This window comes from Poecile atricapillus, chromosome W (genome assembly GCF_030490865.1).
Source record: "Poecile atricapillus isolate bPoeAtr1 chromosome W, bPoeAtr1.hap1, whole genome shotgun sequence".
NCBI classification, from domain to species: Eukaryota; Metazoa; Chordata; class Aves; order Passeriformes; family Paridae; genus Poecile; species Poecile atricapillus.
Window position 1 is genome coordinate 54,341,600 of NC_081288.1, and position 16,750 is coordinate 54,358,349.

At 37.9% G+C, this 16,750-nt stretch overlaps 1 protein-coding gene across 1 annotated transcript in view; it reads left to right on the forward strand.

Moving 5' to 3' along the window:
* The window catches only part of LOC131592094 (receptor-type tyrosine-protein phosphatase zeta-like), a 108,494-nt gene that overhangs the window by 38,880 nt on the left and 52,864 nt on the right, over positions 1 to 16,750 (forward strand). The window contains exons 3-6 of the mRNA XM_058863371.1: positions 10,013 to 10,192; positions 11,994 to 12,145; positions 13,436 to 13,531; positions 13,782 to 13,848. Of these exons, the coding sequence (XP_058719354.1) occupies positions 10,013 to 10,192; positions 11,994 to 12,145; positions 13,436 to 13,531; positions 13,782 to 13,848 (495 nt within the window). The remainder of the gene's footprint in view (positions 1 to 10,012; positions 10,193 to 11,993; positions 12,146 to 13,435; positions 13,532 to 13,781; positions 13,849 to 16,750) is intronic.

Here is a 16,750-nt window from a genome sequence, read left to right on the forward strand (position 1 = left end):
TCTAATGTGGCTTGGTCTCTTTACTTAAACTGCAGTTCATTTAAGTGCACAATAGACATCTACTGGGGAGATTTTGTCCTAACAGCTTACAGACCTGTTTCATTTATGGCTGTCTAACCCTGCTTTGCAGAATGGACATGATTCTTGTCTGAAAATTTTTAGTCTGGAGTAATTCACTATATGTAAGTGTGTTTTAAAATATTTAAATTCAAGATGTTTCAGGTAGTATAATTTTTTTTTCTGAGTATAAAATTGATACTTTGCAACAAGCTTGAGAATGAAAGGAGAAGCAGCAATAGACAAAATTTCATGAAAATTTAATCTGCCCCTACAAATCAAAAAGTGTTTGGATTCTTTAGTACTGGGGATGACTTGGTACTGAAGCTGCTAGTGTGCATTCAGTCCCCCCTTAGGACTCACTAATATCCTTCATGTGAGTGATAGCATAATTCTGTGCAGAAGAAAATGACGGCTCTGCACTGGGGAGACACGATGGATAGGTGATTTTAGTGGGTCCGGAATACCACGTGTTACTCTTGATCCTGCCAGAATAACTTCTTGATTAAAGTAGATAAGCAGACCAAGAGTCATTCCTTTAATCTATTCCACTGTGATAAAGTATGCTAGATCTCTTCCTGCTTAAATGGTTTATGTAGTAAAAAGTAAAAATGCAATATTTGCAGGTGTAAAAAGTGTACCTTATATATTTATTCCCTAGGTAATAATGTTACAAAAATAAGAAACATGATTTTCACATCCTTTTCTACTTTCCTATGTGTGTATATGGAAAAATATTTTCTTTCTCTATGGAGAAATGGCAAAGAAAAATGATTATACCAATCTTCAAGGAAGAAGTTTGTATATTATTTTTTGTAGGTCTGTGTATTAGCCATGGATTAAAAAAACAAAAAGAAAAGCAAGTGTTAAACTGTTTAAAAGTTCCGTGAATTTAAATTTAATATTGATATGCAAACTTCCCCACTTGGAACTTTTGTCTTAGGTGGAGCAGGGAGGTGGCAGTTTTTATTTATTTCTCAACACAAGCAGTGCAATGAATTCTTCATTTCAGAAAATATTAAGTGAAAAGCTGTGCTCCTAAAAGCAGTCAGACATTTTAGGCAAGTTTTATCACAGTGAGGCTAAAGAAAGTACAAGAACTTACTGACTGATTGAGATAGATGTGAGACCACAACTGCCCAAAGATGCATGAGTTGTGTACCTCTGTCCAGTTGATGCTGCTTCCATCCTCATTTCTATAATTTTCCATTGTAGGAGAGAATGGAAAAGTTGTGAAGGAAAATCCTGTCAATGGCAGCAACAAGTTCCAAATCTGAGGTAGATTGCACCTACTGCTGAATAGCTTTTAGTGCTGCACTCTTGAGAATAACCAACCACTCTGCATTGAAAGTGACTTGGAGGGTTCTTAATACTGAAAGGTTTTAAAAGCTGGTTTGGATTTTTTTATACATTTGCAAAGGAAAAACAGATATCTGCACAACTTGTTTATGCAAAAAGTATGTGAAAGAAATATCAATGCTGTAATTTACATGATGCTGTTATCACATCAGGACACAGTAAAATGACTCTCAGTGGAAGAGTTTATAAAGAGTTTTTGAGGATATGATAATCTCAAAAAAGTCTGATCGGGTAATAGTATTATTTAAACTCCATATGGTTATCAGAGGCATGGTTATGTATATCCACCGACATTGCTATGGCAGTTCTGAAACTATCTGTACAAAGTTTTTGAACATAATGTAAACATAATGGTAATGCTGAAATTATATTTAGTCTAAATAAAATAATGTTGTTAGTGAAGGAACGTTTGTGTAATGTTAGGAGCGGGTTGATTTTAAACATTTTTCGAAGGATTTTCTTTTCTTTTGGGGAGGTAAGGGAAAGAGAACTAAAGTTCTTAGTTATTGTAGTCAAAAATCCTTTCCAAAAAGGCCATTTTATGAACTAGAGTTGTCTTTCTAAAGTAGGAAATAAAATATAATAAGCAATTATGTAGATAAGCACACATAAGCTATGGCTCTGTGTAAGAACTCCATATAGCTCAATATATAATACTGTATAACATTTCTGCCCATCACCTCGTTTTATCCTTACCATTATGCAAACAGAATGTGTGTTGAAATTCCCATAGAAGTATGATATGAAATCCTGCTAAAATATGCTAAAAGTAATCTGAAATTCCTATGGTATTATGTTCTTCTGGAGATATTAAGGAGCTTCATTTTATAAAAATTGAAACTCTGAAAATGAGAACCTGGGGAGCAAAGAACCAGGATTACTGGTATGCCCTTTTGAACATTAGGATGATTTATCTGCAAGCAGCCTTTGGGACTCCCTGGCCAGTGATGTAATCCAATAGTCTTTTATACTTATATTTGTCTTGCTTTGGTTTATATCTATCTAGTCCTTGGTTTTTATGATCTTTACGTTATTCTTTACAGCTGAAATAAATGCCTTTTTGCTATTCAGAGTTAAATGCTGACCTTTTTGATGGCTATTTGTGGGACTTTTGCATTCACAGTTGTTGTTCAATGGTGATGTTTTATATACTCACAGTCAATCTGATAGAAAGCCCAGATAACCTACTTGTGGATTATTTTTATAGTTCATCAGGCTGTGGCCTCCATGAAATGTTTTATTCTTCTAGATAGGTTTGTGCAGACCCAAGTTATTTTCCTAGGTGGTAGCAACATGGTGATACATGTGTTTGATAACAGGAAAAAGTGCCCCAATGCTGTACCACAACAAGATTTCTCTGGAAGTAAACAGACTGCCTGTTAACATTTAATGGTCCAAGAGGAAGGGAGAATAGAGGGAAGAAAGCAGGGGAAAGAGAGAAGAAAGAGGACAGAAGGGAGGTCATACCACAATAGAAGAGAAAAGGAAACTATATTGATTTTCTCAGTGAAAGCCAATATTGTTAGATCTTCTGAGCTGAGAAGGAGATTATGTACTCTATATTAAAATTCGTCATTGCATTTTGCTTCTTTACAGAGTACCTGGTTCTGTCACGCAATATAATTTCTAAAATACAGTAGAATCTACTTTGTAGTAATGAGGAGAGAAAAGTGAAGAATAACAGTGCCATAATGCAAGTCATTAGACTTAGATGGTGATCTGTACTCCAGCAAAAAATGAGGTTTCTTTCTGCTGAAGATGAGTTTCATTGTGCTGATCTCCTGGGACTGCATGAGCTATCACTTATCAGACAGGTGCTAAATGCTGTGCTTGAAGTAGATTATAGCTTCCTCTTTCTTCACTTCAGCTGAGAGTCATTTAAAGTGCATTTTTAGGCCTGTTAAAAATTGCTGCAACCTTTGTGTCTACACAATTTCTTTCATATGCAGCCATTCCATTTCTCATAAAATGGTACTTGCATGATATGGGGAAGAGGGAAATACCACCATAAGCTTAATTTATGCCCAAATTCACCAACAAAAAGACAATAAACATCCACTTGTTCTGTGTGCAGTAGTCATACATTTGGGAGCAAGCTCTGCTTCTAGGAAGTAGAGATGAACTGCTCATGGGGCCAAACCATGTTTGAAAAATGTTGCTTTTATGTTGCAAATCAGGGGTGGCTTGAGAGGACAAAGCATGTGATCATCCCATTTTATTCCTCCTTCCCTGCTAGCAGCATGTGAAGCAGCTGAAAAACAGGTGGGGAGTCCTCTTTTTGTGAAACATCCAACACTCTCATGTGGGAGACCAAATGTTGCCATGACACACTGACAGCTAATTAAAATGTGTGTATGTTGTATGAAAATAAGCCATAGGCCATGTTTCTTGGTGCTTATTTCTTAGTCTAAAAGTGAGTCAGCTCCATGTATTCCAGCTCTGTTTTCAGCTCTGCTTATTTGTGATCTCAGAAAGACCCTTTGTCACTCAACCTATTCAGTTTCACGCTTTAAAGTATTACTGAAGGTAAAGGAAATAACTGCTACAATCTGAATTCCTTGGAACAAGGTTAGAAGTTATTTAGGAGTTCATATATTGTCAAGAATTAAATAAAGCAGGAAGAAGAAAGTGTTACTTTTTACTGGACATTTTCTCATTTGGCACTGTACTAAACTTCCTTCTTTAATACTTAGTTGAAAAATTTTGCTTAGATCATAACATTACAGTAATTATAAAAAATTATGTGGCAAGTTTTCATTATATATAACTACATGATTCTCTAGCTGCAGTTATATGCAGATTCAGCAGCAATGAGGTGAGAATAATAGGAAAGAGGTACTTTAAAAGGTTGACTGAATTTCTCCCACAACCCTCCTAGTCTGAACAGCTGTCCCACTGAGTGCCCTGCAGATGGAGCATCTGTGTTAATCTGTATTTCTCTAGCACAGAAGTATTTGTATATTTTCTGACAAGCCTGCAATGGCCAGATCTTTTAGGCAATGAAAGAGGAGGAACAGCACACAGTTGGTATTATTAAAGAAAGCTGTCCACTGGCATTCATCCTCATATGCATTTTGCTTAGCAATTCACTTAGTCTGACTATGAATCATCAGAGTGAGTCCCAGGAAGAAAAAATACCAGATAGCCACTGTATTAATAGGACTGATTAGTTTTCCACTGTATCTCAACAACTGTGGTTTATTCTATCTGGGGATAATGTGAAAAAAACAAAACATTTTTCTTGGTTGGTTTTTTTCTACTTTATTGAGCAATGTCTCTGACTATAGATTTAAAGAAAGCATATAGTTTATGTTCAAAACATAAGCAAACAAAAATGGAAGAAAGAGCCATAGTCTGAAGATAGCAAGATGTTTCATCAGTATTTTCATGACACATCTTCTACGACAGAGGTAAGTGGTCTACCACATTTTAAATGATGAGCAGGAAAGATTAACACGATAGGGTTCAGCTGAATACAGGTTTTTGCTGTGCCATCTTTCAGGGTATCCTCACAGATAATCCATGTTTATGTGCATGTGGACACAATGCACAAGATACTGTCTAGGTAAGCTGATATTTAGATACAAAAATGAGGAATAAGATGCTAAATGGAATAAGAGATTAGATGATTTGGCTTGCATAAATGCATCTGGTTGCAAAGCAACAAGAATTTTCTGTTGATTCTGTTTGCTTTATTTGAGATATTACACCTCATAGTAAGAGAATGTGTAGAATTAACTTCTTTGTCATTGTGTGAGCGACAGAAAATGTCAGTGGGATAAATATTGACTTCTGTTCATTTAAAAGCAAGTTATTCTATTAGGGTTGAAGTTTGAGGGTTTAAGTGCTATTAAATTTTTCTGGATTTACTCTGTGGGCTGACTCTCTTTAACCAAACCTGTACAATTTTATTTTTGAAAACTTGACTGAGATGTTGGAAAGAAATCCAGTGCTGGAAAACCTCCAAGCAACTGCATCACTGAGACAGGCATAATAAATGGCTAAGACCAAACCTGGAAGCCAAAACTCCTTCTTCGTAGTTACAGCTCTGTCTGGACAAGTAATTTAATCCATTGAATTTGGGGATTTTCCAATTTTAAGAATTTATATGAACTTACAAGACTGATTGTGATCAGGCTGTGGGAGTAGTTGGGGCTTTTGGAGGGGAAAAACACAAAACCCTAAAACCCTCATGATGAAGATCAAGATAACATAGAAGCATTGCATTCTACTCAGTAATATGTGAAACATAAGTAACCTATTTTTTGATGGCCATAATGTTTCCCTAGAATGCAAAGTGCTATGTTATAGCCTTTGGAATACGAGCTGTGGTAAGATTCCCAAGACCCATAGTGGCAGAATTTCTCTCTTTGGGCCAGTAGTGCACTTATGCACATTGAGAACTAAAATCATTCTTCTGCCTTGGAAGATTAGAGAGTGCATTGTGCAAGCTTTGGTATAATAACTCTATATTTTATCTAAATTTAATCTTTGTGCCAGTATAAGTACACATTTTTTTATGGCCTTATTTCTGTTTTTCGTATCTTAGATAAAACATGTTCGCTAAAAATATAATTGAAATCACTTAACATTTCAAAGTGATAAGTCAATAACATTTTTTGATAAGGCAAATCCATTATTAACTGTCCACACAGAGGGGTTATCTTTAATCTCCTATGTGTGTCCAATCTTTATTTATAGAAGTAACTTTAACATCATGAAAGCAAATGCTGATGAAAAATGGAAAGAAAGAAATTAAGTAAAGAATCCATCTCTCATTTCTGATGTCTTTCATCTATAAAACAAACCCTAGGATTCACATCCATTTCCTTAAAGGTCTTCCCTAAGCCTCCTTTTCTCCATGCTAAACAGCCCCAGCTCCCTCATATGCTTCTCATAAGATTTGGACCTCAGACCCTTCACCTGCTCTGTTGCCCTTCTCTAGACACACTCCAGCACCTCTCTTTCTTTCTTTTAGTGAGAGCAGAAGTGGAAGCCAAAAGGAGAACTGGATGCTCATTGTAGGAGTGGAATCATAGAGACTAAGGTTGAGGAGCAGAGTTAGATATCAACATTTCCTAAAAAGAAAGGTTAGGAAAATTTTCTTCAGACATTCTGCCCTGGACAAAAGTGGTAAAGCTTATGGTATAGGGAGGCCTACATTTAATCTACTTTGTTCAGTTTTATTTCCATTCTTTGTGAATTGCCAGTTACTTTTTCAGGTCTGCCACCTTTGACAAACATTCTTCCTCTGTGCATGCACTCTCTTGAAGATATATTGTTCATATTTTTGTTCTCCTCAGATTTCCGAAGCACAGTTTGGAAAAATTCATTTTCAAAGCTCAGTTTCAACAATATTTTTCAAAATGGCTGGCACAGCTTTGATTTATGATTTCCATCATAACACCTATAGTAAAACAATCTGCTCTTGTTTAAAAACATTCAGTTCTTGCACTTCTACTTTGGCTTTCAGCAAGTCATGTAAACTGCAGCAGTTCCACCACCTGCTGCCTACACCAGATGCATTTATGTTTACATTTTAGTTCAGATCAGGAGTGGACTTTTGAAGCAAATCTCCTGTCTGCACTCCACTTACTAAGCTTTGGGTTGCAAGATAGAGTTGTCTCAGAGTGTGGTATGGGTTCATCTTAACAGGTTCCAAACAGGAATTGTGTTGCAGGAGAGTACCTTATACCCTTCAGTAGCCAATGGACATTCAGCCTATGGGACCAGACAGAGCTAGACTGAGGTAAAAACCTGAAAAACATCTGATATGGACCTCTGGTCCTCAACCTCAACTCTTTCCCTCCAAAAAGCTACTCGTATCGTTCAGCACTATTTGCGAATATACACACCCAATATCTGCTCCAGCATTTGTGGAATTCATGCATAAACATGTACTTTGCTGCTCAAATGTAATTTGGATCATCATGACCAGACTCCAATTCTCTATTCCTTCTCAGACTCCAGTCCTGAGGGGATTCCCCTTGTTCCTGCCCCAGATCAGACCCTGCCACTGATTTCCTGTACATTTTATTCCACGGGTTTTTATCCATGCTACAGCTACACACTGTCTTCTGGGATGAGCAAAGATTGCAAATTTTGTCACAAGATGCATGTTAGGACTTTATTAAACACTGAGCCACAAGTAATGGCTACCAAGTTGAAGAACTTAAATTCTGCATACAAAACCACAACATACAAAACTGTGTAAGCTGGAAGGAGGTTATAATTTCTCTAGTTTTAATTTACTTGTTTTTATTGAACATAATCATAGACAGTAGACAATTTAAAGACAAGATGAAAAATACAATAATGTCTTTCATCAAAAGAAGCATGGAAGAAATTTCCCAAAAGCACCGTAGCTAGAAAAACAAAAGAGTAGTGTTTTCATTCAGTTCTAATGTCAGTGATGGGAGGAGCAGAATAACAAAAAATGCATGTTGAAAAAAAAAAGATGGTTTTCTGGAGAGACTGCAGGTGAGCTACGGGATTGGGTATGTCAGTGGAAAGAGAACGGAGATTTCTACTGCCTTGGAGCAACTGCAGGAGTCTGGGGAAGTTTTTGGCTTTGGCAAAAGGAACAAAAGAAATAGAGCATGGACTAGGGAGTGCAGCTTAACTCCAAGGGATGGACGTGGGCAGCTGTCTCAACCCAAACTGGCAGAAATGTGCCAGAGAGAGCTTTAAAGAGTTTCCTGCAGCTTGGAAAATCACTGAGCTGCCTGAAATCAGACCTGGAAACAGGAGCCTGTTTGCAACGATGCACAGGGCAAGCTGAGAGTTGCTATTTCTGTCCTACTGTTTGGAGGCTTTTCTGTTTAAAAGTTATTTTAATAATATTCTAATTTATATTTTAAAACATATATATTTATTGATGTGAAAAGCCTTCAATATTTGTTAGAAAATTCACTATAGAGGACCTGAGCAAATTAATATCCAAGTATTCGTTGACTTGAGCTCAGAATTTCTTAAGGGACACTTTTGAAAGAGATTAAATATTAGCCATTCTTCTCTTTTGAAAGGATATTGCATTCTTTCTCCAAGTGGTGAATTATAACTGACAACTAAAGGAGGAGGAGGAGTGAAATGACACATGCAGTGTGCCATTTCCAGTGGGACCAGTGCTTGCTTGGTACAAGGCTTAGGCCCCCAATTCTAGGATGCTGACATTCATAAGCCTGTGGCTTGAACTGCCTTTGGGTTGTTTGACTGTTGTGCCTGCCAGTTTCTTCTCTTGTTCTTTGCAGGCAGTAAATGTATTTGTATACCATCTGCAGTAATTCTGATGCAGCAAGGTGACACTGGTAACTCACTTAACTTGTTCAATAATTTAGTTCAGGTTTGTTTCTAGCTGGCTATCCAGGTGAGCATCTTGTATTACTGCCAATTGTCATGGTTACAGGACTGGCTGCATATCTTCTTCCCTCTATGAGTTTTCTGAGTGCAGTATGAGAGCTGTCCTTGCCTGGAGTACAAGATAGCAAATCTTCACTGATAGACTTGGATGTGGCATACTGGCCTGTAAATGAGCATTGATTTATTTCAACGTATCTAGTAGAATTCAAATAGACGCACTGCAGACACTAATATTAGTTCTTAACTACTAGTAAGTGGGAAGTTAACTGAAGTAATTCCATTTTCTTACATCTGTGTCGTTAACTCTTGGTTTTAATTAGCATTTTGAAGTGTTGCCAGAATTCCCTGTCAGGGAAAAATATCCTGTATGTTTTCAAGTGCATTAACATACACAAAATATAGTTCTATTTATACTAGTATGTTATATAAACAAAAGATTGTCAGAGCTGCTGCTACTGCAACATACTGATTTGTGCAGTATTTGTGCATTTCTTGAAAATAATCAAGTCTTTGGTGAAGGATGTGCTGTCTGTCCCTGTCTTGTGTCTGGACTGGCCCCAGAGAAAAGCCAGGCAGCCCCTGTGTCCTGAAGAAGGCTCTTGCAGGAGCTCTTCTCTGCGGGGCAGCTGCAGAGGGAAGCAGACGGCTGGAGTGGGAGCACACAGCCCTCCACAGTGCAGCTGGGCCATACAGCCACATCTCAGACAGAGCATCACTCATCTTCTTTTCCTTTTCCGGGGTAAAATCAGTTTACCTTTTCCCCTCCATGTAAGAAATTCTTAAAACATCTTACTGCTTCTTTATATTTAAAATCCTTACTGGATAGATTACTTCATTGGGCAAAAGGAACGTCAACTTTGGTATGATTAAAAGTTATTTGGATAGGATCATTTTCCAGCAATTCCCATGTGTTTTTTGCATGTTGATTCTGTTAATCTCAAAGCTTTTTTTTTTTTTTAATATACATTGTTCATAAGGGTTTTGTTGTTGCTTTATGCTGTCCTTAGAGATTTGTAAGAATGTATGTGTTGATGTCTAGAGTTCCCAGAGTGTGACTTAACTGCTGAAGGTAGGAACTAGTGATAGGTGTGCAAAATATTGCTACAGACAAAGACTAAAAGAAGGGCACGTCCTCTGATCTCAGACTGCAAACTGTGTTTTAACATTACCACAATAAAAAATGTATGGATGCCAGTTTGGATTTAAATGTATTTACCCCACATATTTTTATTTCTAGGAACTTTGAACCAAAAGAACTGGGGCAAGAAATATTCTGCCTGTAATGGTGCCAAACAATCGCCTATTAATATAGATGAAGACCTTACCCAAGTTAATGTGAATCTGAAGAAACTTAAATTCCATGGATGGGAAAAGGAAACTTTGGAAGATACTTTTATTCGCAACACTGGCAAAACAGGTAAAAAAGTCAGATTTCATGTTTGGAGTTAAAAGGGCTGAAAAGTGATATAGGATGAACAACTAACTGAGGACTTTTAATGTATCATTTTAATTTCATTTAACTGGTGCATTCTGAATTTATCTATTAAATGAATAAACAAAATAAAGTGATGACAGTAGCTAAATGAAACAGAAATCACACAAACAAAATTATGTGCATGGACAGACATAGCCAAAGCAATCACATCATGACTATCATCCCATCATGGACACATCATTAAATCTAAACAGTAAGTTGACATTTGCTGTGAAATTATGGTAATTATTACTATATATCTAGAGTCTGTAATGGGTAGGCAAAAAAGATTTTTTAAAAATAAGAATAAATTACCTACTTATCTGAAAGCACTTCACAGGTTAAGATTCATCTCACCTACACATGAAGACATACAATACAGAAACTTCATCTGAATTACTCACATAGATGCCTCCTAACAGTCAAAGAAGAGAAATAGGCATTTTTGTGTTCTGATTTGTCTGACCAATCTTAGAAATACATTTTAGAAAGAAGTGATTTATACCTACAAGTGCCTGTTTTTCCCAGCCATGAAAAAAGCTTACAGTGTCATCAAAATTTTCAAACAAATATTTTTACAACCACTTACAAATCCAGGAAAGAAGTGACTGAAAGCTGCTTGTTAGAAGTACTGTTCCTTATTTTGGACATAGATGTGGAGAAAGGTATCTCTTAACAACTGTCTTTGACCTTCTACCCGTTCCAGTGGGACCTCTAGATCAGCCTTTTTGGTTTAGTTTAATTTAGTTTGGCTTGGTTTAGTCCAGTTCAGTTTAGCATCATTGCTCCTAATTTCTGTTCTTTCTGTCACGTGCTTCCTACATACCACTACACAAATCACTTCTCTCCTGCCCTACTAGCTGAGATAAATACTGCTTTGTCTTTTCAAGATGCCCCTGAGAAAATGTTCTTTAAAGTCCTTAAAAGTGAACTGAGCTCTTTCTCATCTACAGCAATCCAGATATTATATGAGGAACTGCTAAGCTTGTTTAAATGGTCTTCATGGTTTTGAGGAAAGGAATGTAGTGAAAATGAGCTCCATTAGTGCTGTATTATCAAGAGATCAAGCAGTTCACAGTTGCTGGAGATGAGAAAGCCAAAATTCGGGGCTTCAGTCTATCCCATCCTGATCATTCTCTCCAGAAGACAAATCCTCTGTCCCATCTACAGTTTGTCTATAATTATGTCCAGTTGAAGACCTGTCATTGCTTTTTCCCATGAGAGACAGCTCCACAGCTAAGGAGGCTTATGTCAGGACAGTCCTCCTAGAACTCCTAGGACTGTCATGTTGTCCCATGATTTGTGTATAGAACTGTGGTAAAAATGGGGGGCAGGTGTGTATTTTCCTTTTTATTGGAGAAACCGGTTAGAAACACAGACCCTTTCAGGTATGTACTTCAGGAATTTATTTTCTTAGACAGCCAGTTAGTGGCTAGACCACCTTTCTGAGCCTTTTAATGTAGTTCTGTGTCTAGTTTCAGATAACATGAAACCAAGCACACTTCATTAAATTGCTCTTATGAACTGCAGCATGAAATGAAACATATTCTCCACACTAACAGACAATTACCACACTTGTTACTTAGTTTAGGTAACCAATTTCCTATCAAATTGCTTATGAAATACAGAGAAATAAGCATATCTTATTTAACTTCTAGCACCTAATACTGAAATACAAGACTTATAGATGCCTTGGCTGGCTTTTATATTGACACTCCTTGTTTTTCCTTCTTAATTTTTTCAGTGGAAATTAACCTGACAAGTGATTATTATGTGAGTGGAGGTGGGTTAGACACCATATTCAAAGCTAGCAAGATCACTTTTCACTGGGGAAAATGTAACGCGTCATCAGATGGATCAGAACATAGCCTAGAAGGACAAAAATTTCCTCTTGAGGTAAAGTATAGAATTGATTTTGATGATTTCAATGATTTGACATTCTGCAACATTACTACTCTACAAAATTACTTTGTTTATCTCTTAAATCTAATTGCAAATATAATCATTCACTTAAATCCAAACTAAGAATAAATTATGCATTTTAGAAAGGCAGTGTAATGTGTGTTAGTGACATGTTGAGAATGTCTAAACTGTGTTTTTTCCCATCTACTAAGATGATATTAGGTGTCAGTTCTGCTAAGCCAACAAAGCTCCCACTAAATCTTAAGCTCCTACAAATTTGGCCCATCGTATTCCACATCACTTCATTCTTTAAAGTGTAAATGGACTTCTCAAAGTCAGGGCTCTGCTGAGAGCCCGTGGGAGCTGCTGGGCCTTACAGATCCCAAGTGTGGCCCATGTTGCTGAGCTGCAAAGAGCTGGCAGTGGTGTGAAGAGCTATGTGAGCAGGTCCTGGGTGCAGCTGCATTGATAGGCAGCCAGGCCCGTGTCACCCTGGCTGCTTTGGCAGAATGGGTTGCAGCAGCATGGGAGTAGGATGGAGGAGAGGAGCAGCTCTTCCTGGGGTGCACAAAGGCCAAACTCTCTTCCCTTGACATGGCATTGTGTCATTTTCCAGTTAAAAGAGGCAGTTGTGGCAGGACACTGTGCTGTTACTCATTCCAAGCATTTTGAATTTGTATGAGAAAGCAAAGCAATAGTGCCAGGGCTGGCCTATACATGGGGAAGAGTGGTAAGCCAGGAGCAGTCCCTGGACAGTGTCATTCCTTTTACCTCACTAGCCACTTAAAAATTCCCAATCACACTCCATCTGTCCTGACAAGGCATCACAGAGAATATCTCTTCCATATCTTCTTCAAAGTCACTGGTAATCTTATATTACTGATGTTTTTCTACACTTACTGTAAGGCAGAAGCAGTAGGGATATCTTGACATATTCATGTTTGATCACTGATGTAAAGATTCATTTCACCAAGCACTCTAGGCCAAGTGTCCAGTTATCTCAGCTTACCATACTATCCATGGAAAGCATTGTGCTTCTTGAAAGGGTAATTCCTACATCCTTAATAGTTTTCCAGGAGAGGTTGTTTTTACATAGCTAATTGCTGATTAATTCCATTCTTCATCCTCAGATAGCTCAAATGAGATAGGTAAAAAATCCCTACATTTGTTTAAATTTTCTTCTTTGGATTTTTGTTTTTTCTCAAAATGGGAATATAAATAATTGTACTTTTTAATTTCTACATTTTTTTTATATAAAACATTTTAATTCATTTTTAATTGCAGATGCAAATCTACTGCTATGATGCAGATCAGTTTACAGATTTTGAAGAGGCAGTTAAAGGAAGTGGAAAGTTAAGAGCTTTATCAATTTTGTTTGAGGTAAACAAAATATATCTTTGTATCATACAGCAGATGTTCAAACTGAATTTAACTGGTTCCAATGTGTGATCATTGAGTTAAAAAATTGCATGTATCTTTGTAATTTATTCTTGCAGAAAAGCAAATGGGCAAAATAAGTTTACTTGGCTTTAAATCATCTACAGTTTTGGTGGTAAATGGTAACTTTCAATTTTTGGGGTTTTTTTTTGTGAAGCCTGTACTGATAAAATATGCAATTTCTTTTTAACAGATTGGACTAGAAGATAATCCAGATTATAATCCAATCATTAATGGAGTAGATAGTGTTAGTCGTTTTGGTAAGTTTGCCTCCATGTTTTATTGATTAGTGATTAACTAAATTCCACTTCAGTGTGATTATGAAACATTAAAGACATTGAGGAGCATTGAGCTCTATTGCTCAGTTGTGTTATTTTGTTAGAAATTACAGAAGTCACCTGGATAGATGAGAACTGGACAATCACAAACCACATGAAATCTAACATAAACAAGTGCCAGATTCTGCTCCTGGGAAAGGGTAATCCTGGTTTATATATACAAACCAGGGAGTGAGAGTCTGAAGATCACCCCTTTGGAAAAAGATTTTTGGGGTTTGGTTTAATGGGAAGGTGAATTTGAGTCCTGGCAGCCAGGAGGGCCAGCAGTGTCCTGGGGGCATCAGGCACAGCATGGCCAGGCGGGTGAGGGAGGGGATTGCCCAGCCCTGCTCTGCACTGGGGCCTCACCTCGAGTGCTGGGGGCTGTTCTGGATGCTACAATGTAAGAACATCAGCCTATTAGTGTGCGTCCAGGGAAGGGCAACCAAGATTGTGAAAGGTCTTGAAGACAAGGAGTGTCTGAGGTCACTTTGTTCAGCTTGGAGAAGGGTGCCTCATAACAGTCAACAACTTCTTTAAGGGGGGCAACAGAGAAGCATTTGCTGATCTTGGTGGTGACCAGTGATAGGACATGAGGAAATGGGATGAAGCTGTGTCAGAAGTTCAGATTGGGCATTAGGAAAGGCTCTTCACTGAGATGGTGATCTGTGACTGAAACAGACTCCCCAGAGAAGTAAGTGGTCATGGCACCAAGCATCTGGATGATGCTCTTAGTCATATCGTTTAGTTTGAGGTAGTCCTGTGAGGAGCAGGGAGTTGGACTTGATAATCCTCATACATTTCTTCCAACTTGAGATATTTTGTGTTTTTCTGATTAATTTACCCCAAGACTGTTTGTAACAACAGAAGCGTAAATTAATAAATATAACTATAATGAGAAATTTGTAACTGTTTAAATGCTAAATCCAGATAAATCTGATTTGTTATGTAAGTCTTCTTAATCATATATGTCAGGATTTTTATATCAGATTGGAAGCCAGGTAAGACTGTTGTAACTATGCAAGAAGGGTCTTGCATGAGTGAGACAGTCAGTGTTTAATAGACTCAGAGAAGAGAAATTCATTTTTCAGTAGCTTCTGTGTAAATCCCAAATAGTCCGAATATATTGTATTGGTAGCGGTTGCTAAGTGGGACACATGAACTTCAGCGTGGTACACAAAGAGATCTGGGCTATGTTTCTAACTCAGTGTCATGGTGTATTTGCAGGAAAATAAATATGAAAGAGAACTGTCCTGAACAGGGATATATTTTTACATCATGTCCATGACTTCAAGGAAACCTTGTCTCAGTTTTCCCTTATATAATGGTTCTTGAATGTAAAAGGCTGTTTTAAAAGCTTTCAAAAGTATGACATTAAAATCAAGATTTCTTTTTTCCTCTGGAAAACAAACACTATTCAACAAGATTAAAAGGAAACATCTTTCCTAAGTTAGAAAGACTTAGGAGTTGGAAATATAAAGTAGTTAAAATTCATTACTTTTGTGGGTCATCTTCTGTGAAGGAAAAAGGAGAACTAGTAATACATCAAGACAGATCATGTCCTACAGCCTCAAAGGAGCTGTAAAACTATCAGCAGCAAGATTCACAATACAGCCACTACATGGCACTTCAACAATGCTTAGAATACAATTTTCCTGAATAAAATGCAGATGAGCTCAAGAAATTCAGGTCATGACTAAACCAAGTTGTTTCTTCTGAAGAAAAGAACACAATCTCTCCTTGTCTGTGATATACATGAATTGTCCTTGTCAGTCATATCTGTATTGTGCTTATTTGAATCACAGTTGCTGATTTCTCAAGCTCTGCAGAGGAGGACTGCTGTTCCTTCTAGACAAACTTTCTGGTTTTTATTATTCTTTGTAGGTGTTTGATTTTGAGAATCTTGGCTGTCAGTCTCATTAAAGGGTATTCTAAAATCCAAAGTTGAAAAATGTATGGCAGGATTCTTGTTATGAATGAGAAGTTTCATGTCCCAAACCATCTATATAAAATGGACTTCACTTTTGCTGAGGTGTAGCATTGGGTGGTGATGGTCAGGTGACGCTACCTTCCCGAAAGCGTCTCTGGGGAGGAAGGCCTCTGGGCAGGCTGCAATCACACACACACTCACAAGCACACCACAGACAGAAGAGCAACAGCACAGAGCCAGGAAGGGTCTTTGTATAGAGTTCCAGTGGGGTTTATTGCAGTGACACACTGAAGGGGTCCAGGAATGAAGACAGGGAACAATGGAGGGTCCAGGAATATATACGGGTTTGAGGGGGTGGCTCTGAGGGTCAGGGTCCAATAGGAACAGGGTAAAGTGGTGCATAGGAGGGGTCAGGGAGAGGGAGAGCCAATGGGATAACGGGCAGAGGATTGCAGCAAAATGGGGCTAATGGGCACAGGGAAGGGAGAACTTTCTAGGGGAAGGACATAGAAGGTAAAAAGGAGAAGGATGGCCCACAGGCCAGCTGGGTACGTATAACTGGGGTACAGTGAAATGGCAGTGCAAAGAACTATGGGAAATTATTTTTTCCTTCTATTCGTTATGGGAAAAACCTTCTCTTTACACTTTAACTTCATACATCAGAGGCCTCCTTCCACACCATTACTGCCCTTGGCTTCGGAGCCTCCACACTGAGGGACGAATGTGTTAACTAGACACATACCAGATAGCAACGAAAGCTTCTGTCTGAAGGCTGATTAACATTTTGACAGGACAAAGGGAAAGATGTGATTTGCTCGATGCTGCTAAACATTCCTCTTCATTCCTTACATGAGTAAGAGAGGGCAGACAAGTCAGCTCTTAAACCTTAACTTGGCAGAGAAGTCACCACAGAGA